At 47.7% G+C, this 21138-nt stretch overlaps 9 protein-coding genes and 1 pseudogene across 9 annotated transcripts, besides 26 other annotated features; all 10 read right to left on the reverse strand.

Moving 5' to 3' along the window:
- On the reverse strand, positions 1 to 789 carry Tc00.1047053508265.4 (synaptojanin (N-terminal domain), putative; the record flags this gene model as incomplete). The annotated part of the gene is made up of 1 exon (XM_805137.1): positions 1 to 789. A coding segment is annotated over one exon (789 nt), but the record flags the coding sequence as incomplete, so codon positions are not given.
- Positions 1 to 13900: a sequence feature (heterozygous, Esmeraldo-like haplotype).
- Positions 823 to 853: a sequence feature (AT_rich).
- Positions 1071 to 2009, reverse strand: Tc00.1047053508265.10 (glutathione-S-transferase/glutaredoxin, putative; the record flags this gene model as incomplete). Its single annotated transcript, XM_805129.1, has 1 exon — positions 1071 to 2009. The coding sequence occupies one exon, from the start codon at positions 2007 to 2009 to the stop codon at positions 1071 to 1073; it is 939 nt and encodes a 312-aa protein (XP_810222.1).
- Positions 2197 to 2230: a microsatellite.
- On the reverse strand, positions 2562 to 4970 carry Tc00.1047053508265.30 (uncharacterized protein; the record flags this gene model as incomplete). Its single annotated transcript, XM_805130.1, has 1 exon — positions 2562 to 4970. One exon carries the CDS (start codon positions 4968 to 4970, stop codon positions 2562 to 2564), a length of 2409 nt encoding a protein of 802 aa, XP_810223.1.
- Positions 5053 to 5089: a sequence feature (AT_rich).
- Positions 5149 to 5169: a sequence feature (AT_rich).
- Positions 5200 to 6639, reverse strand: Tc00.1047053508265.40 (hypothetical protein, conserved; the record flags this gene model as incomplete). Its single annotated transcript, XM_805131.1, has 1 exon — positions 5200 to 6639. The coding sequence occupies one exon, from the start codon at positions 6637 to 6639 to the stop codon at positions 5200 to 5202; it is 1440 nt and encodes a 479-aa protein (XP_810224.1).
- Positions 6705 to 6735: a microsatellite.
- On the reverse strand, positions 7036 to 7449 carry Tc00.1047053508265.44 (hypothetical protein, conserved; the record flags this gene model as incomplete). The annotated part of the gene is made up of 1 exon (XM_805136.1): positions 7036 to 7449. One exon carries the CDS (start codon positions 7447 to 7449, stop codon positions 7036 to 7038), a length of 414 nt encoding a protein of 137 aa, XP_810229.1.
- Positions 7484 to 7511: a microsatellite.
- On the reverse strand, positions 7787 to 9865 carry Tc00.1047053508265.60 (annotated as a pseudogene).
- Positions 10177 to 10280: a microsatellite.
- Positions 10311 to 11207, reverse strand: Tc00.1047053508265.70 (hypothetical protein, conserved; the record flags this gene model as incomplete). Its single annotated transcript, XM_805132.1, has 1 exon — positions 10311 to 11207. The coding sequence occupies one exon, from the start codon at positions 11205 to 11207 to the stop codon at positions 10311 to 10313; it is 897 nt and encodes a 298-aa protein (XP_810225.1).
- Positions 11230 to 11265: a microsatellite.
- Positions 11425 to 12615, reverse strand: Tc00.1047053508265.80 (uncharacterized protein; the record flags this gene model as incomplete). The annotated part of the gene is made up of 1 exon (XM_805133.1): positions 11425 to 12615. One exon carries the CDS (start codon positions 12613 to 12615, stop codon positions 11425 to 11427), a length of 1191 nt encoding a protein of 396 aa, XP_810226.1.
- Positions 12585 to 12604: a microsatellite.
- Positions 13055 to 13139: a microsatellite.
- Positions 13282 to 13312: a microsatellite.
- Positions 13515 to 13538: a microsatellite.
- Positions 13755 to 13816: a sequence feature (T-rich).
- On the reverse strand, positions 13847 to 17347 carry Tc00.1047053508265.100 (hypothetical protein, conserved; the record flags this gene model as incomplete). The annotated part of the gene is made up of 1 exon (XM_805134.1): positions 13847 to 17347. One exon carries the CDS (start codon positions 17345 to 17347, stop codon positions 13847 to 13849), a length of 3501 nt encoding a protein of 1166 aa, XP_810227.1.
- Positions 13901 to 14499: a sequence feature (haploid, non-Esmeraldo-like haplotype).
- Positions 14500 to 14583: a sequence feature (heterozygous, non-Esmeraldo-like haplotype).
- Positions 14584 to 15103: a sequence feature (areas merged during assembly that could not be assigned to a particular haplotype. This can correspond to areas where the two haplotypes were merged or to regions with more than two copies in the genome that were merged during assembly.).
- Positions 15104 to 15351: a sequence feature (areas merged during assembly that could not be assigned to a particular haplotype. This can correspond to areas where the two haplotypes were merged or to regions with more than two copies in the genome that were merged during assembly.).
- Positions 15352 to 16174: a sequence feature (heterozygous, Esmeraldo-like haplotype).
- Positions 16175 to 16233: a sequence feature (areas merged during assembly that could not be assigned to a particular haplotype. This can correspond to areas where the two haplotypes were merged or to regions with more than two copies in the genome that were merged during assembly.).
- Positions 16234 to 16800: a sequence feature (areas merged during assembly that could not be assigned to a particular haplotype. This can correspond to areas where the two haplotypes were merged or to regions with more than two copies in the genome that were merged during assembly.).
- Positions 16801 to 21138: a sequence feature (heterozygous, Esmeraldo-like haplotype).
- Positions 17372 to 17422: a microsatellite.
- Positions 17546 to 17586: a microsatellite.
- Positions 18083 to 18120: a microsatellite.
- Positions 18351 to 18386: a repeat region.
- Tc00.1047053508265.110 (hypothetical protein, conserved) lies at positions 18466 to 21138 on the reverse strand (the record flags this gene model as incomplete). Its single annotated transcript, XM_805135.1, has 1 exon — positions 18466 to 21138. A coding segment is annotated over one exon (2673 nt), but the record flags the coding sequence as incomplete, so codon positions are not given.

Here is a 21138-nt window from a genome sequence, read left to right on the forward strand (position 1 = left end):
GATTGTCTGACGACCCAAAAGCAGCATGTGAAGCACAGATCCATTTTTTAGTTGCACAACCTTTTCTTCCGCAAAGCCACGAATAAGAACGGAGCAGCCTGCAGAAAGGCCATGAAGACAAAACGGTTGCCGCAGTTGCTCCGACCAGTCGCAGTGAAACGCGGGCGCCTCACCGGCAGAATTTGGTGAAAAGGGAAATGGGTAAATAAGGTCGCAGTCGTCAGAGTAAAAATACCCCCTCTCATACGAGTACTGCTGAAATTCTTTCAACCGGCTCCTATCAGTCGTCGAGAGACGTAGCGGCACTGACCCTGGGATAAATAGCGGAATCCATTCCGTCCCTAAAACACGATGAATGATGCCACCAAATGGCAAAAGGGCAATCAGCTCCACCCTTGTCGCAACCAAAAGGTAGATTGTGTCCAAAAGAATGCAACCAAACATAGCTGGGTACTCTGCAAGAGATTCAAAAGGACCGCAAACATCGTACGCCTCTCTAAAACTTGAAAATTCACCCTTGCCAAAGCCTCGGCACCGCTCCATCTCCCCGTTGCCATTAACGACCAACGGTACCACGACCCAGCCGCCATCCCATTTGTTCGTCCCATTTGCCACAATTTTCTTCATGCAAGGCGTCTCTGATGGGGAAGCGTCTTCAAAAAACATCAGTGGCTCTAATTCAATTGGAGCGGGTGGATCGACGGGCTTTGGAATAGACAAGAACAAAATCTGGTGGCCATTTTTTACGCACAGTGCGCAGCGTTTGCGAGGAGTTTTGACGGCCTGCATAAAGACCTTCCGGTCGTAGCACCGCACTCATTGAAATAAATAATTTTAAGAAAATTAAAAAAATGCAGAAAGAAGACACAAAAATCAAGACAGCGAGAGATGGGCTGACAAGGGAGAAGGGTAAAAAAAAAAAAATCGTAGTCTGTCCAATCAACAGAAAACCAAAAAATTTACACATATAACAATTCATGAGGCGGAGTAGCCGCCATTCCCGTTACTCCTATTACATATAAACAGCCTCTCATGCTCACCGTTGCAGTTACATAAGAGCCTGGAGTTTCCTACCCATCATGGCTCACGTGGCCAACCTCCTTGTCCATACTATCCAACCATGGTTTAATTGGCGTAGATTGAACAATTTCCTCATAGACGCGGTGTCCTCTAACAGATTGAAGAACACCGTAAGTGTCCAAATCCGCAAGATCTGGTTTTGAGCCACCGTGAAACTTTTTCTTCCCACCCAAAAGGGCTTTTTCAATAAAGGTGTTTATCTCACCATGAAGTCTTCCTTTTACATCTTCCCCCTCGTGTAGATGACCGCTTTTAAGGAGTCGGGGCCTAGTGATGTATTGAGATACGAGGTACATCACAGGTGCACCCACTATCTTTAGGAACAACTTGTTCGAATACGGGATCGTGTCAATGTTATTTATGTAGGAATAACCGCACCACGCCCTGTAAAGAGAAGAGTTAAATTCCAGAGTCAAAAGGCGTACCATTGGTCCGCGGGCCCACTCACGCCACTTCACAACTTCCGGATCCTTCAGCTGCTTCTCCATACCCACATGCTTTGCAAGAGTACTGACGATAATTTCAGAGTCCACGACAAGTGGGCCATTGTATCCGTGTACATTAAACTGCAACTGTGGTACTTTTTTGTACGCAAATGAGGAAATCTCCTTTTTAAACATTGGCTCCACCTCAACACATTCGTGTGGAATTTTGGCGTAGTCCAGCAGGGCCTTCGCCGTCCCACAAAAGGGGCAAGTGGAATATCGATAGAGAAGAATCTGCGGGTGCTCCTTCGGATTCCTCAAGTGTGAAAGAGCCCAAGACAGTTCTTCCTGGTTTTGTGCCGCGTTGAACTGTTCAGCCGTGCAGCTGCGGTTTTCCTTCAGTCGTCGCTGATACGTAAAATAGGCGCCGCCAATCGCCAGTGAGCCGATCAGACCTGTCGCCCCCAGCAACTTTCGGCCAATTGATCCCTTACCCAAAACCATGTGAAATTTTTCGGCTAAACTGCGGATAAAATAAGAGCAAAAAAAAAAACCACAAAAACGCTCAATGAGGCGGAAATGAGGCCCCGCATGGAAGACGCACAGTGCCGTGAGAAAATCAACCCCGTTAGTTTACAAACAACGCAATGAAAAAAAAAAAAAAATCACGATAAAGGGCGCAAAAGCCAAAAAAAATAAAAATAAAAAAATAATAATAATAAAAAGACATCGAATGCATAAAAATCCCACCCAACATCCAACTGTGTTGCCTGCGAATGGGCAGCCTCTCTGGGCCTCCTCTAACTCTCCAAACCCACCGCGCCGCGGGGGTGGATGTGATTGCCAAAATGAAAAAACCTGCTATTTGCCCAACACCCCACATCAAGCCCGATCCATAATACACCAGAGCAAATCAAAAATAACAAAGTAGCATTGAAATACTCCAGTTGGAGAGTAGAGAATCGGCAAGACCTCGTCCTTGACCAAATCCATTCGAAAAGCTTATTAAAAAAAAAAAAAAAGAAACGAGAGGGGACCAAACTGGCTGGGGAAAAATCAGGCGGCGTTTTCTGCGACTTGTTCACCGTTGCAACCCGCTGCCAATTCCAACAAGCGTAGAGCCACCAACTCCTCAATTTCTTCATTTCTACCATACCTTTGGCGGTACTCGTTAACCTCCAGCAGGAGTGATTCTACATCCTCAATGGTGTAGGGAATATGCTGAAATAAAGAAGAAACACGCAGAATACTGCTCTCCAATGACTGTACGCGATTCTTTAAGACACGAATTTCATCATCTCTTGCAGCAACCTGATCATCCCTCTCCATCCATTTTCTTGTCGAAGAGCTCAGGTGCCCTAAACGGATATCAATATCCTCCAGCACGTTCAACAAAAACGTTATTGGTGACTCATGCTTCATTGTCTGTATAATGCCCATGATTGCATCGTATGCACTGCTGGCTGCAATACCCTCTTCATGTCGTATTGAAATCATACTCTTAACAAACTCCAATTGCCTCTTCAGCCCAATAATCTCTGTATCCCGAATGGAAAGCGTTGAAGCCAGATGCCTATTTTCTTCCAACTTCTCCATCCCCTGCTGCAATAGATGCAGCTCCTCCTTCGTTTCTGCCAGCAACAAATATGTCCTTCTTTCATTTTCTTCGGCTTCAAGCTGGTGCCTTTTCAATAACTCGGTACATTCGTCTTTTTCCCAAATTGCCTTCTTGAGCTCCTCTTGGAGGTAGCTGAGTGCCTGAAACATTTTTTCGGTCTCTCGTTCCAAGAAAGACTTTTCTTTCGTGAGGGTGGCAAACTTGCCCCGCTCCACGTGAAGAGTCCTCTCCATTTCCCCCAGCGCATCGGTGATGTTCACAATTCCCCGTTGTGCCGTCACTGCCTCCTCGCTCGCCTCCAATGCACAATGCAACTCTTTTTCAAGTTCAATAACGCGAGCACGATAAGGATCACTGTTGTTCTGAGAATCGTGCGTCGGAAAATCGTTATTGTGACTGTCAGTTGTGTCCAACTTGTGCAGCTGTGCCTCCAAATGAAGCACGCGGCTACGAAGCTGCGACTCCCTCGCCTGGGAAGTGGCATTTAAAGCCAACAAGTCTAACAACTGCGAATCAACCCTCGAGTCGGGCCCAGCTTCTTTTAGGCGATCAACAGCCAGACGAAGATCAGACAACAGCAGTCGGTTTCGCTCCTTCTCAACCATGTACTTCTCCCGCCAATATTCCACCTGTTTTCTCAGAGTGTTTCCCCCCACTATATCGCAGGGTCTGTCATCCTCCGACCGAAGGGCAGTCATTTGTTCGCCAAAGCATTTGTCAAGAGCAAAAATCGTTGCAGCCATGCTCGCTCGGTCCCTATTCGGGCTCGATACAATATCCATCACCGTTTTACGATATGTATCCATCATTTCTAGCAGACAGGCGTACTTTTTGCAAATGTGTGCGTTCTCGCTCCTAATCACAGTCCACGCTGCCATTTCAGAGGCAGCTGCCTGCATTCTGTCATCGCCGAATTCCTGATCTGTCCATGAGAGAAGAATGTTTCCGCCAAGCACCCAAATGGTGGCAACACGGGCGACGCCGGTCAAAAAAAGAACAGGGGAACTGGTACCACGCCCTATTCCCATCGCAGAGTCAACCTTGAAAAGCCTCACAGGCACACAACTGCAGGAATCCCAGATAGTTACTAAAAATTCCGCATCAAAAGACGCCACACGCGTTAAAGAAATTGGCACAAGCTGTTGCACCTTTGCACACGGAATCAATCGCTCCTTTTTGAGAGATAGCATCTGGGCAAATTTCTCCACTACATGAAATACAGTAATCCATTGATTTCCTCCCACCCAGCAGGTGTCGGCATATGCCGCGTTGTGCTGTGAGCACACAAACACAGCCGAATTCGCAGACTCTAACAAATGCACGCACATGGGATGAGAGATCTCCTCTCCCCAAAGTGCGATTCGATCCTCCTGAACAGTTAACAATGAAGTTCCAAAGCGAGTGGGAAAAACCGCAAGAACATCGGCGCCCTCACACGGGAACACGCGCTGCACCGCCATCCGTTCCAAATCCCATGTTTGGAATGCCCCTTTTTGACTTGTCGCAAAAAAAGAAGGGTCATTCTCAAAGGTATGTAAACTATCGATCCGCCCCACGTCCGCATTAAGTACTCCGATCAACACACCACTTAATTCGTAGAGGATAATGTTACCAGTTCTTGTGAGAAGCCATAATTTATTCGCGGCAATTCGGATCGTTTCACACCCCTCGGGTAAACTCACCGAGTCCAGCAATTCGCCATCACGGGAATCAAGCGCGTCAAAGTACGTTCCGCAGGATCGAAGTGCCCAAACAGTGCCCCTAAAGCAAGTCACGCTACAGTACGACTCCCCTTTACTCAGAAAACCCTCCGTTCCATCAGCAAGAAGGACCTTTGACGTTGGCATGACAAAAGATCAACCTTCCCAAGACACACACACACACAAAAAAAAAAAAAAGTTACCCCGTTCTACGTCCTTTTTTATTGCCTTAAAAAAAAAATTGTCAAAAATATTTTTTTTAAAAAGGCAATTCGTTGGTGGCGATAAATCACTTTAATGGTTGGGGAAAACACATCCAACAAGCAAAAAAATAAATAAATAAATACATTATACTTCACTCAACAAAACCCTTGCCTCACGAAGCATAGCGTGTGGAAGGCATGCCATCCGCCCATGACTTGACGTGTTTTGGCCAGTGTTCGTCGTCTGTGTGATTCAAGCCGTTGGAGTAAAGTCGTGGTTCTTTTCGCACCTCCTTTGATAGTGCAATCTCTCCAAGTGACTCATACGGACGCATCCGGCGTTTGGCACGGTTTTCCATTTTACGATACTTGCGTCCATACTCATCCTGGTCACCATGCACTATAGCGTTCACGCGATTGGCGTAGACCTTACGCGAAAGTCGTTTGAAGGGTTTTTCTGGTGTATCCAGCGCACGGAGCATATGCATAATGCTGCCGTTGTTGTTTCCCTTCTTGAGTACCTTCTTTTCTTCCGCACTCAGCAGGAATGTGCGCTCCGCTACCTCTTGACTGCGCCGCACACGAGCGCGCGCCAACTCCTCTGGGTCCAATGGCCAATGACCCTTTGTGTCCAAACCATTTTCCACGTGTTGGGCAATGTAAGCAATGCGCTGACTGTAGTCCACCACAGTGGAGGGCCACAACTCAAATGCATCCGGCTTTCTTAGTGCAAGTCGCCGAAGCATCGATGCCCGTTTTTGCCGCTTTCTTTGCAACCAATGAAATCGACGCTTGCCCTGTCGAGCATCCCTTAACTCTGCCAATGTTAGCATCTCCTCCTTTGCCGCCTTGTATTCCCTCGCCTTCTTTTGTCTCTCCCACTCTTGGCGTCGCCTATCCAACGGCATGCGGCCGAGTGTCACACGAAGAGTCTCATCTTCCTCAGTGAGCCCCAATGAACCGTACTTCACGCGATCACGTATGCTGTACGGCAGCGCATTCACCCACCCCGGAAAATATGTGTCATCGTCCAGCATATACGCGTCTAGACGCATAGAAGGGTATATGCCGTATTCCTCCACAAGACGCGTCTGGTGTCGTTCAATGGCCTCCGACTCATCATCGGCATGTCGCAATCGTGTGAACAAACGATGAAACTCCTTGGCTGTTGGGGGTTGACCAAATTTATCCATCATGTGGTCACGACGGTCCACTTCCCGCTCCATTAAACGTCGCAGTGCCGTCGTGTATTTGCTGCCGGGATCAGAGGACAACAGTCCATCCTCATCAATCACACGTGCAGCAGCAATTTCCTCCCTGTGCAACGGATGCATGGAACCATCCAACAATTCTCTTTCCATCTGCGAGTCAACACCCAATGCGTTCATTCCTTCTTTCTGCTTCTCCTCTTTGAGAAGTCGTTCCGTCTTGCGGGAGACTTTGTCCATGGCCGCGATGCTTTTCTTGTTGCGATACACCGCCGGATCCGTGAATTGGTCGCCCCGTTCCCTGTCACTCAGCAGACCCTTGTTCAGATTGATGCCCCCAGCGGCCGAGCGACGTCCAAAGGGGAGGCGCTGAAAAGAAGAGCAGCACCATGAGCACCTTTTCATTTCTGCCTCCGAAGGCCTGCAACACGCATACGGACAAGACGCAGAAGTGGCAAACACACACACACAAAAAAAAAAAAAGAATAAAGAAAAAAAAAAGCATTGGAGTACATTCGCAACTCATTAATTTCTCTTTTTGTGTTTTCCACGGATAAACAGTTACAAACCCGTACACACGCACATAATTCCATACACCATGTAACACGAAGTAAGATCTAAACAAAACGCTATAGTAATTCCCCCATTGCGTACCCATCACAGCTTTCCAATGAGAACAAAAAAAACAATATATAAATGTATTAATACATGTGTATGTAACCCATCTCCTCATCCTCTTTTTATTCTCCTTTGGGTTTATGTGACGGAGTGCGGTTGCAAGTTTGACCTCGATTGTGGTTGCTAACTGTCCAATGCCTTGACTCTCTTGTAGGCCCAGCTGCGGTAGCAGTTGTACCCGTTTACGGAAGCCAGACACATGTTAACGAGAGCCAATGAACGACTCCCAGAGTTCTGCGGCTGGATAAGAAGCGCATACACAAACCATACAAGACCCGTGATGCTGAGAGCGGCACTGGAATTAAAATCCACCTTTTCCACCGGTACGCTTCCAGAAAAAATGCCGTAAAGTGGAACAATACTGAGCGACCACTTGAAAAGAGGCGCTGCGTTGTAAACGGAGTTCAAGTAGGCCACCACATAATACTTCTCGTACGGCTTCAAACACTCAAACACCCTCGGTCTACCAACATATCGGTGTAATATTTTAGGAAAAGCCTTCGGAATGACCTGCTGTGTAGCGTTGGCAGCAGACATGTTTCTTTTCCCCAAACTTTTCCCTTCCCCACTGTTTTTTTTTTTTTTTTTTTTTTCTTCTTCGTCAAGTTAACTAGTAAGTCCAAAAAGAAAAAGGAAAAAAAATTGTGTAAAAAAAAAGGGGGGGAAGACGAGTCTGCGCGGAGTTGTAAAGGAAAAGAAAACAAAAAAGTTTAAGCAACGGTGACAAAATAAAAACCCAAAAGAAAAAAAAAAAACATGGGAACAGCAATAAATATGGCGCATGAAGACTTCCAGCAAAAGTAATGCGACAAGAAAGGGGAGAACACACACGTATGTTGCGATATCCACCAGTGATAGATTCCATTTTCATTCATTCATGGCAAGCTTGTATCTCCCAAACGCTGAAGGAGAAGTCTTCGCTCAAAATCCGAGATACACCGCTGTGCCTCCCTGCTCAGCTCCAGCAGCTGATTCCAGTCAATATGACTCTCCTTATTACTCGCGCCACGTGCCTGCGACTCGCGCTCAAGTGTAACAAGACTTGGAATTAACTTTAGTCGGCGATAAAGCAAAGAATGCTGCGGAGATCCCTGCGGTAATATGAGTTGCATAGAGAACAGGGTCTGTACTAGCGGCAAACACCTCGAAGGTTCCATTAATGACATCCGTATGTAGGCAAATATGGGCGATTCTATTAGACGTACGAGTCGTTCCAGCTGCAGAAGTGTCGCCGCAGACATCTCCAGACTGCCCATAAATTGAATCAGCTGGAAAGCGTGTTCATAGGCACGCGAAAGCAAACAAAGTGAAAGGGCTGCTACAGTGTTGTACCGCCAACATTGATACATACCAAAAAATGTTGTGCGAGCCCGTTCATCATCCACGCCGCGATTCAATATTTCACGAAGAGGGAGAAACTCCCTTGATGTCAGCACCAAAGTACTCAGCGTGATGACAACTTTCTCCAAAAAGCGCTTGTCCTCATGGAGAGAAAGCACCGAAGAAAGTTTTAGACACAACTTCTCACACTGGCTCAAGTCCTCACCCTGGTACCGCAACTGCAGCTGCTTGATAATTGTGGGTGCCTTTGGTAACAGCACGTCAGCCTTTGCGTGAAACAGATCCACAAGTCGCGAAACAAAGTAGTCAAAATTTGTTTCCCCCGAGATAAGACACAGCGTCTCGATACACTTGTGAACGACGTGAGCAGACTGGTCGCATAGCAAAATAAGAACGGTTTCAACGTTTCGCTAAAGCCGCGTTCCACAACGGCTGCGTCTGTGTGCAAAATGAGCGCTATCCATTCTAAAGCAGCCACACGAGATTCTTCATTGCCTCGACCAGTAAGTTGAGAAGCCACACTTTTCAGCACGGCGTCGTGAGGGACATTTTTCACGCCATCCTGTTTCAACGCAACGAGCTGCATAAGTCTGTGGTTGACATTTTGGGCCGCCAAACGAGTCTCGAGATCTTTGGATCCCAACTGCAACAAAAAAGCCATAATGACCCTGCCTATAAGATGAACCAACTCATCCGTGGCAATATTCAACAGTTCGAGCATCCACTCCAATGCGTTTTTCCTTGTCACAGCCACCTCGGCTCCCTCTACGCATTCAGCGGCTATCAATAGCAGACTGTCCAGTTGGACGCTCATGTGCCGATAAAAGGCATCCTTGGTGTCGCGAAGGCACTTTTGGAGAAGTCGTGCCACCTCCCCTCCACCGCACCTGCCGGAAATCATCAAAAGAGGCTTTAGAAATCTCCACAAGAGGAGGATAAGCTCATCACCGGGAAGGTCAAGCACATGACCAATCCATTCCACGCACCAGTTCACAACCAATAAATCAAATGTCTTTTCATTGTTTGTTGTGTTGCTGTATGGCTCCAGTAACTCTGTGATGAAATTGACAAATTGTTCGGTCTGGAACTTGAAGGACTCGTTGCCAGTGATGAGCTCCCGAAGTGACAGGGAAACCTCCCCCGCCAACAGTGCCACGCGTCCATCATGGTCGTTGATGCAGGAAGCGAGGCCCCAAAACACCTGCATGAAGCACACGTCCAACAACTGGATCCGAAGTTGACGAACGAGCGCGTGTGCTGCCTCCAATGCCGCCAGTCGCACCGTCGCATCAACATCCGTAAAGCTTTCAAAAATAATGGAGGAAAGCAAAGACACCACCTCGGAAGGATGAGTTCGCGACGGCAGGGATCCCACAATGGCCCGCACAGCGCCAAGACCTCCTCTTCGATGCATTGGAGAATTGACGGAGAGAAGACTCGCCTCCGCCTCACGTAGCTCCCGCGTGACGATGTCATATGCCTCCACCAAAGGATATTTTACAAAAATGACGGCAGTCTTTGACGCCACATCCCTCGCCCCTTTCTGTCGTGACTCCAACTTTGAATCCACCAGAAGTTTCAGTGTTTGTGGTGAAATGAGAGAGTCCGACATTTAATCCCCGAGGAATGACAAAAATTAACTCCCTTATCACACCACTCTGAAAAGTAGACCAGGAAAGAAAGCAGAAAAAAGAAAAGAAAAAAAGCCCAGTATCCTCTCCTCAAGTTTTCCCAATAAAACAATTTCATGCATTTCAAAAAAATATGTGTGGACATAATGTTGACGGAAATGAGACAATACGACTCAAAAACAGGGTATATATATATAGGTATGGGTAGGTAAACATATATCCAAAAAAAAAAGAGTCAAAGGCGGGGTAAAAAGTAAATTTCTTCAAAATATATTTCCTCACAGTATCAATGAACAACAATAATAATAATAATAATAATAATAATAATAATAATAATAATAATAATAATAATAATAATAATAATAATAATAATAATAATAATAATAATAATAATAAAAGGAATTCAGATAAAGAAATGTCATATCGCTACATATTTTTTGTAGAGGGCCTTGAATGTGTTGAGGAGCCAAAGGTTCGATGCAGTCGCCCTCTATGTATGCTACTTATAACGGTCTCCACAAATGCGTCAACCGCCACTGAATCCAGCGACGGGGTGGGAACTCCACCACTGCGGCAGGATGCGTCCTCGATAAGATTCCAGAGATTCTTCTCTGTTGGCTCGATCACATCATCCGACGCACGAGAGCTGTACTCACTCAGAATGTGTCCCATCACCTTCAGCATCACCTCGAGCGTGACGGACAATTTCCTCCGCTTCTGGGCCTCATCCAACCCGTCACGCTCGTCACGCGGTTGCGTGAGCAAGTCTTCTGCTGGCTGTAGCGCCGAACAACCGTTTTGCCCGTGTGCTCCGCACTGCTTCTTCCCAGCGGATAGCGACTCCCTCACCCGAAAATGAACATGCTGCAGCGGGCTCTTCTTCGTTTGGGAGGCATCGACGTTCAGTGGGGTACTGACGCAACGCGTACCGCCATTGCGGGAATTCCTCGAAGGCGCCACGGCAGCAGGCCCCAGCGGCGGCAAAACACTAAGTGGGTGCACAAGTAGATGGACAAAGTTTCCGAGCACCGCGGCCGGTTTGCCATCCACAGGAACAAAACAATTCTCCTCCGCACTAAACGCAAACAAGTGCAAGTCCGGCAAGACACGTCTAAGCGTCACCTTCTCCGAACAAGAGGTCGTCGGGTCCACCAACTGTCGCCCAATCTGCCGCAACATGTCTTCGGCGGAAAGGGGATTTCGCACCTTCAGCTGCAACCGCTGTGGAGCTTTGTCTTGAATAGAGACGTGCACCAAAAACTCCTTGGTAAAGGAATCATCGCCAAGCAACATCGCTGAACTAACTCCTCCCCCGAAATACATACAAGGAAAGGAAAAGCAACGCAAATACAAAAATAAATAAATAAATAAAAATAAACAACAGACCCAGAAAACATTGCCCTTCTTCTCACTTTCCTCTCGTCCTTTAGTAAACTCAACAAGGCTCCGTACATCCCATTAAGCGACCCAGGCATATTTCCACCCACAAATGTAGCCTCAATATCCGTATAAGATTATCGCCTCAATCAAAAAGACTCCATCACATGTCAGCCAGTAGATATCCAAGACGGGATAACGTCTTCAGCAAAATAGGAGAAATGGATGGCCTTGATAACGGTCCGTCAAGAGAAATAGGCATTAACTGTGTCCTCCCTTCAGTACCCTCTCCAGTTCGCTTTTTTTTAGCAAAAGCAATGTTGGGTAACGGTGCAGTATTCAGCGCACTTGGATCGCACCGATAACGTTTCCATGGCTCATCGCCAGTCATCCGCTGAACAAAAATATCATGCATTGTGTTTAATACAATAAGTTGCTGGTTATACACCACAGAAACCAGGTATTCCAAGGGCCAATTCTGCAAAAAAAATGTCATTGGGCTAGTTTCGAATGTAATCAAGGAAACCTCAAACGCGTCTCGTTTTTGGACAAGGTCAAGACGAGATTCATCCACGGAAATTCCACCAATTACACACAAATTGTTGCCACAAACATGGGACTGGTGCAACGCACGACCTAAAACGCGTGTGGGAGCTTGATAGTATTCCATGCTCTTGCAGTTGAGAAATCCAATGTAGTTATTCATGGCAATGGTAGGCATTTCTTCCCCATCGTCATCCATTTCTAGCGTTGTTTCAAAACCACCATATATGACAATGGCAGAGCTATTTAGCATGTGTACAGTGTGTCCCCATAGGGCTGGGAACACTGCCTGAGAAAAGACACGCCAAATTCCTGTCAAAGTATCTAAAACGTGTATCGCATAAAACCCACTCGCCAACGTTTCCCGCACCTCATACGATGTGAATTCGCCCAACAAAGGTTTCCCACCAAAAACAATAAGACTATTTCCCACTGCATTCATGGTGTGGTGCGCGCGGTTTCGTGGTTTCCAGTCGCATGCCACTGTTCCCCAATCCAAATCCTGCAAATCAATAAAAAACACCTCCAACAAGTCGTGCTCAAGCGTTGTTGTCTTTGCAGATGATGTATCGATACTTGGTGACTCTCCACCGGACACATAGAACCGCGATCCACTCAACGCAGTTGCATGAAACCGCGTTGGAGGAGGAAACACGCCTGAGCAAACCTCCTCATGCCAGCAAAAAGACGACAAATTCAGCCACCAGAGTCGGTCTGTAAATAAGCCGCTAAAAAGCAGCAGATTGTCATGGTATACATGAGCATTGAGACTGTTGGCAGTCATCATCATCATCATCATCGTATCGTGCATTTTCCCATTTCCTTCTCCTTCTACGCAAAATAGGACAAAAAAAAAAAAAAAAAGTCACATTAGAACAAACATATGAAAAGAAAGGGCATGTCACCTTTAGTCCACACTCTTCTTCCTCGTGTGGCCACCAGGGTGTGCACCACCACACGAACCCCCCTCATTTTACTCCCCCCTTCCGGGCACGCGAGCCGCCTCATACCACATTTCATCGGCCCGTAAAATTACGTTTTCGGAAGACCAGAAGTACAGCCGCTTTCCCACAATTTTTTTTTTAATCTCTCAAATAAACATCTTCTTTTTCACTCACTTCTTCATTCAAAGTATTTTTTAGGAATGTTTTTCCATTGCTGCCTGCCTCTGTCGGCCCGACCGTGTGGGCTCGCTGTTTCCCCGTTTCTTCCCCCTCCGGTCCCAATTCACCCACAGCAGGCAGCAACGGAAAAAAAAAAAAAAAAAAAAAAAAAAGAAAAAAAGAAAGAAAGCACAGCAAAAAAAAAAAAGAAAAAAAAAAAAAAAAGAGAAAAGCAGTGAAAAAAGGATACAGAAATAGGTGCATACATTCAAAAGAGACATAAACTCCGGGCACGCACGACAGACGCGGCGTAATTATTTACGTACCAAACATCAAATCACATCAAAAATGGAATCCTATAATAAACCCCCCTCAAAAAAAAAAAAAAAAAAGAAAGAAAGAAAATCCTTAACACTCGCAAAAGTTAATATCGTACATGCGAAGGACGGTTTTCTTTCCCCTCCCCCCTCTTCAGTAAAGTTATTTACTCATCCTTCGTTCTAGAGGGAAATCGCAGAAATAACAGACACACGATAATACCCATAACCCTCCCCCTTGCTCTATTCCCCAAATAGAAGAGCATTCCTATTATTTGAATCATCGGCTCTTTTTTTTTTTTTTTTTTTTTCTTCCTGTATGCTTCCCACAGCCTCTTAGTACCAATGTTCAACCCTTTTCTTCTTATATGCGTAGGTGCGTGCGTCTGGCCTCTGCCTCTCTTTTTTATCAGAGCCAAATATGTGCGGCATCTCCCACCTCCTCTTTACATTTTACTTCTTATTTTTGGTGTCTTTTTGGCATCAAGGGCTATAACCCTCCCTACATTTGATGCAATACCTCCTCACCATTTTTTTTTTTTTTTTGTAATACACCGTTTTTTCTTTTTTTTGTTTGTTATTGCTTTTTTTTGTGTGTTGCACTTCTTTCCTCATTTTTCCCCTAATCATGCGTTGTGCTCTGCCGACTCACATGACGCCCACTGCTTTTTTCGGACACTCGTGAGCGACGCTCCAAATCCCTGATAGAGTCTGTGCGGTTGATAAAGCTTTCGCGTTTTTCAAGTGGGATGTGATCTTCATTCCCGGTAGAACCAGCAGGAAACCATGGCTGCCGCACCGTGGGAACCTTGGGCACAGAAAACTGCTCGGGGCGGGATGGAGACTTTCCGACTTTAGTTTTCCCTCCACGGGGCTCAAAGCCTGTGTCACCCTGACTCCAATCCGAGTGTGGTGTGGAGTGCGGTTGTGAGGGAACAGAAGCGGAAGCAGGGCCATTGGGAGGCGACGCACCACGGGAGCTTCTGTGCTTGTCCTCCAGAAGAGTGGTCCTTACGGCCCGTGGCGGCTTGCTGCTGGCTGCTACATCCTGACCCTCCATTTCCTCCTGCTTCTCATTTTCGTCGTGCCCTGACTTCAACACCCTTTCACTCAAATACTCCTGGGGGTACCCACCATAATAATTCGGTTCATCTTCCTCCCTAGAACGCTCATTCTGTACAGGCTCTCGTTTTCCGCTTTCGCGACCCACTACATCCCCCGGAATATTATCTCCGGCACCAGCATTCCTCAAACCTTCCTCAGGGTGGTCGCGCCCCCTCCTTGCGTCCTCTCTCTCTTCGGGGTAGGTTCGTTTTCTTCCTTCACTTCCCGATTGCTCCCTCCTTGAGTCTTCTTTCTCTTCGGGGTAGCCTCGCTCCCTTCCCTCCCTTCCGGACCGTTCCCTCCTTGAGTCTTCTTTCTCTTCGGGGTAGGTTCGTTTTCTTCCTTCACTTCCCGATTGCTCCCTCCTTGAGTCTTCTTTCTCTTCGGGGTAGGTTCGTTTTCTTCCTTCACTTCCCGATTGCTCCCTCCTTGAGTCTTCTTTCTCTTCGGGGTAGCTTCGCTCCCGTCCCTCCCTTCCGGACCGTTCCCTCCTTGAGTCCTCTTTCTCTTCGGGGTAGCCTCGCTCCCTTCCCTCCCTTCCGGACCGTTCCCTCCTTGAGTCCTCTTTCTCTTCGGGGTAGCTTCGCTCCCGTCCCTCCCTTCCGGACCGTTCCCTCCTTGAGTCCTCTTTCTCTTCGGGGTAGGTTCGTTTTCTTCCTTCACTTCCGGACCGTTCCCTCCTTGAGTCTTCTTTCTCTTCGGGGTAGCCTCGCTCCCGTCCCTCCCTTCCGGACCGTTCCCTCCTTGAGTCCTCTTTCTCTTCGGGGTAGCCTCGCTCCCTTCCCTCCCTTCCGGACCGCTCCCTCCTTGAGTCCTCTTTCTCTTCGGGGTAGCCTCGCTCCCTTCCCTCCCTTCCGGACCGTTCCCTCCTTGAGTCCTCTTTCTCTTCGGGGTAGCCTCGCTCCCGTCCCTCCCTTCCGGACCGTTCCCTCCTTGAGTCCTCTTTCTCTTCGGGGTAGCCTCGCTCCCTTCCCTCCCTTCCGGACCGCTCCCTCCTTGAGTCCTCTTTCTCTTCGGGGTAGCTTCGATTTCGTGACCGACTTCTCGATTGCTCCTCATCTGAGTGTTTTTTGCCACCTTTATGCATGTCATCGTACTCATATCCTTCTAAGGCGTTGATATTGTCCTCACTTTCATTGTCTCTTTCACAAATATCATCGTTGCTGTACCGGTGGCTTCGAGATCCCGGAGACCTTTCGCTTCCTTCCTTTGTTGAAATACGCCGCGTCCCGTTGCCGTTCACCTTGTTGGCCTCTCCGTTTTGTATGCCTGACACTTTGGCCGCGGCGTCCTCGGCGGTGCAATGACGGTTGTACGTCACCAAAAGCTCCCCCATCTGCTTCTCCTCGTCATACGGGTCGTGCATCTTCACAACAGCGTAGCCACGGTCTTGTTCCACTGCGAAGGCGCCACTGCTGACTCTTTGATCTTCATCAATAACGTACACAGTAATTTCAGATGGATCTCCGTCCAAGTCGATAAAACGGACTTCCTGGTTCCAGTTCATGACGTTTGTGAGACCATCTTCGCCCACCTCCCTGGGAGCAACAAATGTCGAGCCCTCCATATCGCCGGAAAACACAGACACCTGCGCCCGGGTGAGCGGTCTTCCATCGCAGTTGGTAAGGTTCAAACCACGTACGACGGTTACAAAGAGGGACCCACTGGTTGGCGGCATCTCCTTGTCCTCCAAGGCTTCATGCTCCAGCTTGCTCTCTTCGGCCAATTGGAGCTCTTCCAATTTCCTTTGCACATCTGCATGTGGTGTGAAGCACCACTCAAGCGCAATCTCACCCCACAGAACGTCCTCCTTTACCTTTGATTCAACAAGCAAAACAGCAGAGCCTTTGCGGTATAACTCCCCAAAATCAAGTGGAACAGCACCAACAACCAGTAGCTCCTCATTTTCCTCGCCTTCTTCGTCGCTTTTGGGAACGCAGACCAGCACGTGACCAAGCCTCTTTTCTGTAATGAGTTGCATGATCTGCGATGATGGTTCGGGGAGATAATTAAAACCTTCTTTGGTGTAATACGGCGAAGTTGACATGTTTGCCACGCCACTTGGTTGGTACTGGGTGGATGCGGAACAGTTATCGTCTGTGTCACGCAGAACGCAAAGAACACCTCCCGTAAAGGGCGTTGTTCCATTGTCTGTGTACTGGAAGATGCGGTGAACGACAAAGACGCAGTCAACAGGACTCTCAAGATTCTGTTTACCATCGGTGGGCTCAGTCTCCTGTCCGTCATACTTCACGTACCACGAAACGACAATGGAGCCCAGAGGAGTCTCCTTCATGCGACCATAACCACGGTGCATCTCACCCTCTCTGCAAACTGGTAACACATCCTCATCACCACGAGCACGATTGCGCAATGCGTATGGCGGCACAACAATACCGCCCAAGATATGGTCCTGATCGGCAGGAAGTTCATCATCAATGACAAGCACCTCCAGTGGTTCCTCTTCATTGGGATAAGGAAACTCAAAAAGTTCCTCCCACGTACAAATAGTGCCAGTACCACGAGGCACCTTCGCTGTTTGTCCCTCAAAAGCACCACAGCGCACAAGAATGGATGTCGGATCATGTGGATCAGCCTGAAGATTCTTCCCATGATGAACAGTTACAATGAGCCGCGTCTTGTTTGCCTCCTGCCGCAACTTCCGCAGCTCATCCAAGGTCATCGGTGGTGGAGGCACGACCGGCTGGTTTAGTTCATCGTCTTCGGGGTCATGATGAATATTAATGCTGCGCGGTCGAGGTGCGGCAGTGCTGATGGGTTTCGCCCGCTCGTCAAATATGTCGAGTTGCATGATCCGACGTCGCTCCAACTCCTTCTCCTCCTTTGCAGTGCGCAGCAGATGATCACGTTCATGGCTGGGGTTTATGGCGCTGCAGCAGGGGCACACGTACACCTGGGGCATTTGATCATATGATCCAAGAGGTGGGTAGCCCTCACGCCGAATAAGTGAAGTCGCGGTGTCATCCTCATGCGGAAGAGGTTCTCCAAAAATAGACATGGTGTCTTTTTGTTGCTGCTGTTATTGTTTTTTTGTTTTTCTGCTTGTTGTTGTCTTTTGTTTGTTTGCTTGTTTATATCTCGTATTTTTTTTTCTTTTTTTTTCTTCTCGTGATGTGTTCTTCCACTTTTTTTTTCCTCCCTGCGTTCCAACAAAGAAGAAAAAAAAAAAAATGGAAAGACGGCACTCACAATCCCGTTTTCTTCTTTTATTTTTTTTTTTTTTTATTTTTTTTTTTTGTTGTTGTTGTTGTCCCCTCACTCCTTCCCTTGCCCCTATATATATATATATATTCCTGTCTGCCTTCCCTCTGTGTGTGTTGGGGGGAAGGGCGTTTGTTTTTATATTGTTGGTTTGTTTTGTTTTTTTTTGGTTTTGCTGCGCGTCCCTTCTATTCCTTTTCAAATTCTATAATCGCTTTATTTGCTTTAGTAATCCTTCCCTCGCCGCCGCGAACCTGAAGCAATTGAGTGATGGAAAACAGATATGCTGCGGCGTGTAAAAAAAAAAAAAAAACAAGAGGAGTGAAACACGTGTCATGACAACTACGGCCATCTAGGGATAGTTTGACGTTCAACAAAACGGGAAGGGCACAAAAGCCAGTCACATCACACTTCGCTGCTTTCACAATATATAACATAAGAATTTATATATACATATATTTAATTGGGCTTGTATGTATGCTTATAAAATCTAATCTTCTTGGCTCTCCCCTCTTGTGTTCATTTATGCCCGACAAACACTACACACACATACACGCACACACGCACGCAACGCGTTGCTTTTTTTTTTTTTTTTTTCTCCATCCCTCATTTCCTTCTTTCGAGTGTGTGTTTCTGTGTATGCAATGTAAAGGTGGCTTTTCAAGAGTGTGTATACATGAGAAAAATGAAGTGGTCTGACGAAGGAAGTGTGCATATGTTTGCAATACGGGAACACATTGAATGGTCGGCCTGCAGCATACAAAGTAGTGAATAAACAGTATCTCCAAAATAAGTGTAACAAAGAGAGAGAGAAAAAAGGAGAAAGAAAGAGAAAGTGTTGTGTATGTGAATATAAATGCGTATACTCATACAAATTTTTTTCTTCTTCCTCCCTCGCTTGGTCTCTCTCCCCTCTTATGTGGGGAATGAAGGAGAAGGAGTGTAGAGATATCCACCTTTGCTGCGCAGCAGACTAACTTCCGCTTGCAGGGCGTCAATCTCCTCCTGCTGTGCGGCAATGAGAAACTTGAGGTTGCGTCGGTCCTCCGCCGTGGCGACGTTCGAGCCGTCATACATTCGGCTCACGACCTTCTGCGTGGCCTGCGACAGCGACCGCTCCACTTCCTGCCGGTCGTCTTCCTGGTCACCGAGGTCATGTAGGAGGTGGGTGTTGTGCACAAGTCGACTCTGCAGAGTCTCCCGCAGTGATAAAATTTTCTTCTCGCGCTTTCGAATCTCCCGCTCCCAGGCAAGTTCCTCCATACGCAGTCGCTCCTTCAGCTCCTCCACCTCCCTGCAACCGCTGATGGATTCCAGCAGCTCCAAGTTCACAATACGCCCGAATTTCAGCAGCATCGCCTCGTATACTTTTTCCTCCCACTGAGCGTGCAACGTCTGTTTTGCCGACCGCTCGCGTTGCAGCTGCTGCAGCTTCATCTTCATTTCTTTTAAATTTGTCCGACGGTCCCGCTTCTCCTCCGCCAATTCTTCAATCCTATGGCGCAGCTTCGCCAGCGCATGGTCAGAGACGACAACAAGATCGTCACGACGGAATGTGTCAGGGCACTTCTCATCCTCTTCGAGACACTGCACTTGACTGCAACGCAAGGCCACAAGCGTGTGCAGCATATTCAGCTGTTTACGCTTCTCGCCCTTGAAGTCTTCAATCGCCTGTAGCGACAAGGATAAGGCGTTGTTAAGTTTCTCTGACAGTTGCTTGTGTTCCTCGATGCGACGCTGCATTTGTTCCTGCTTCCGTCGCCCTTCTGCGATGGCATCCACGTAGTCAAGCCGCTTCTCTCGCATCGCGAGCACCTCCTGCCAACGATCTGCCGAGCAGTTGGAAGGACACGCTTCCTCCCAGAGGTCATCCTCGTTCACATCCTCATCGTCGTCATCGCTTGTGATATCATCATCATCTGAAGAAACATCGCCAAGATGCTTCCGCCGCTTAATCTGTCGCAAAAACACCTTTGTAACATATGGCACATGCTCCGCAGGGAAGTTAGACTCGATGAAGTACTCCCCTTCGTGACGGAAGGCTTTGTTCTTCTCCTGCAACTTTTCAATCAGACCCGCCTGCTCCCCTATCCCTTTCTGTAGTTCCACCATTTCCTTGTTCCGTTCTTCGCGGGACCGCTTTGTCTCCTCATATTGCAGCCGTAATTCACGGTCCTTTTGCCGGAACACAAGAAGAATTTGATACTCATGAAGCATCAATAAGGAACGAGCATCAGCAAGGCAGAGATCAGCGTCCACCTCAGCACGCTCCTCATACAAGTTCCAAAGACGCTGGTCGAATGCATGCATCATCGAATCCACACGGCACTGGAGACGCTGGCGCTCGGCAACCAGTCGTTGTCTTTCCATCTGTTGCTCCTCCTCCTCCGCTTCTGTGAGCTTAACATTCTCTAGTTTGACACGCAGCTCGTAGTCCATGCGTTCGCGAACAGCAGCTGCCGCAAGAACGGCCGTGCTGTACCCCCGCGAGGCTTTATGGATGGATGTCACCGTCTGGTTTTTCGCCCGACGATGCCCAGTTGAAGGGGTGTCAAAAATCGAAAATTGACTGGGGGTGTTTTTCTGGATCTCTCCCTTTTCAGTGGAGGTCACGGTGGCCATCAGCTCATTCTTTGCGGACGCCTGGGTTCCCGCAAGATCGGCACCAAACCCACGCTGGGCCTTCTTTGCCAAGTCCTCCCGCATTTTTTCCAATTGTCGCTGCCTTACAAAGGCGTCAAGACCATCCCGGTCAATGGCAAAGCGCTGCTCCGGCATCTCAATCGGCAAGAGGTGAACATCCGCTGACTGAGTGTTTTCCTCCTTCATTACATCATTGATCTCCCGTATTCGATGCAGAAGAACATTAAGGGACTTGCACAATGTTGCCTTTTCATCTCTAAGGAGAAGCAGTTTCTTTGTGAACCCACTGCGCAGATTCAACATCATCTCCTCAAGCCCAATCAACTGACGAAGCTTCGAAACTGCCGACGGCGTCAAATGATACGATGGATCCGTTCGCAATATGCATTCACCGCGACGTGCCACCTCATTTCGCATTTCCTCCTCCAGCTGAGCTGCCTCTACCGCAGGGTCAGGCTTATACGTGAGAAGTATCTCGTATCCCCTCTTCCTGCGCCTACGTTCCTCGCGGCGCTCATCCATCTTGTTTAAGTACTGACGCATAGTTGTCGTCAGCAGTTCACTTTCCCGCCTCGTCATTCTCACTTGTTCCTGCCACTTTTTCTCCTCTGTGAGAAGCCATTGTGCAATGCCACTGGCTGTGGATAACAAACCATCTTTCCCCTCAGCACTTTCTCCCTCAGTATTCATGCCAGTGGTTTTGCTCAGGTCATTGTTGCCCTCTTTTTTGTCGTTGTCATCCGCCTTAAATATTGCCTCTTCGTTTGCATCGTGGGCCAGTAATTCATTGATCTCTCCCTTCAATCGTTGAATCGTCTCCTCCGGGTTGGGCGTCCGAAAGGACGAAACGGCAAACTCCCTGGAAAAACTAATAACTTGAAATCGATCATAGATAAGATTATCAATAAATCGCTTCCGCATTTTTTTGGTACGAATCTCTTCCCG

This window comes from Trypanosoma cruzi, genomic scaffold, assembly GCF_000209065.1.
Source record: "Trypanosoma cruzi strain CL Brener 1047053516739 genomic scaffold, whole genome shotgun sequence".
NCBI lineage: Eukaryota > Euglenozoa > Kinetoplastea > Trypanosomatida > Trypanosomatidae > Trypanosoma > Trypanosoma cruzi.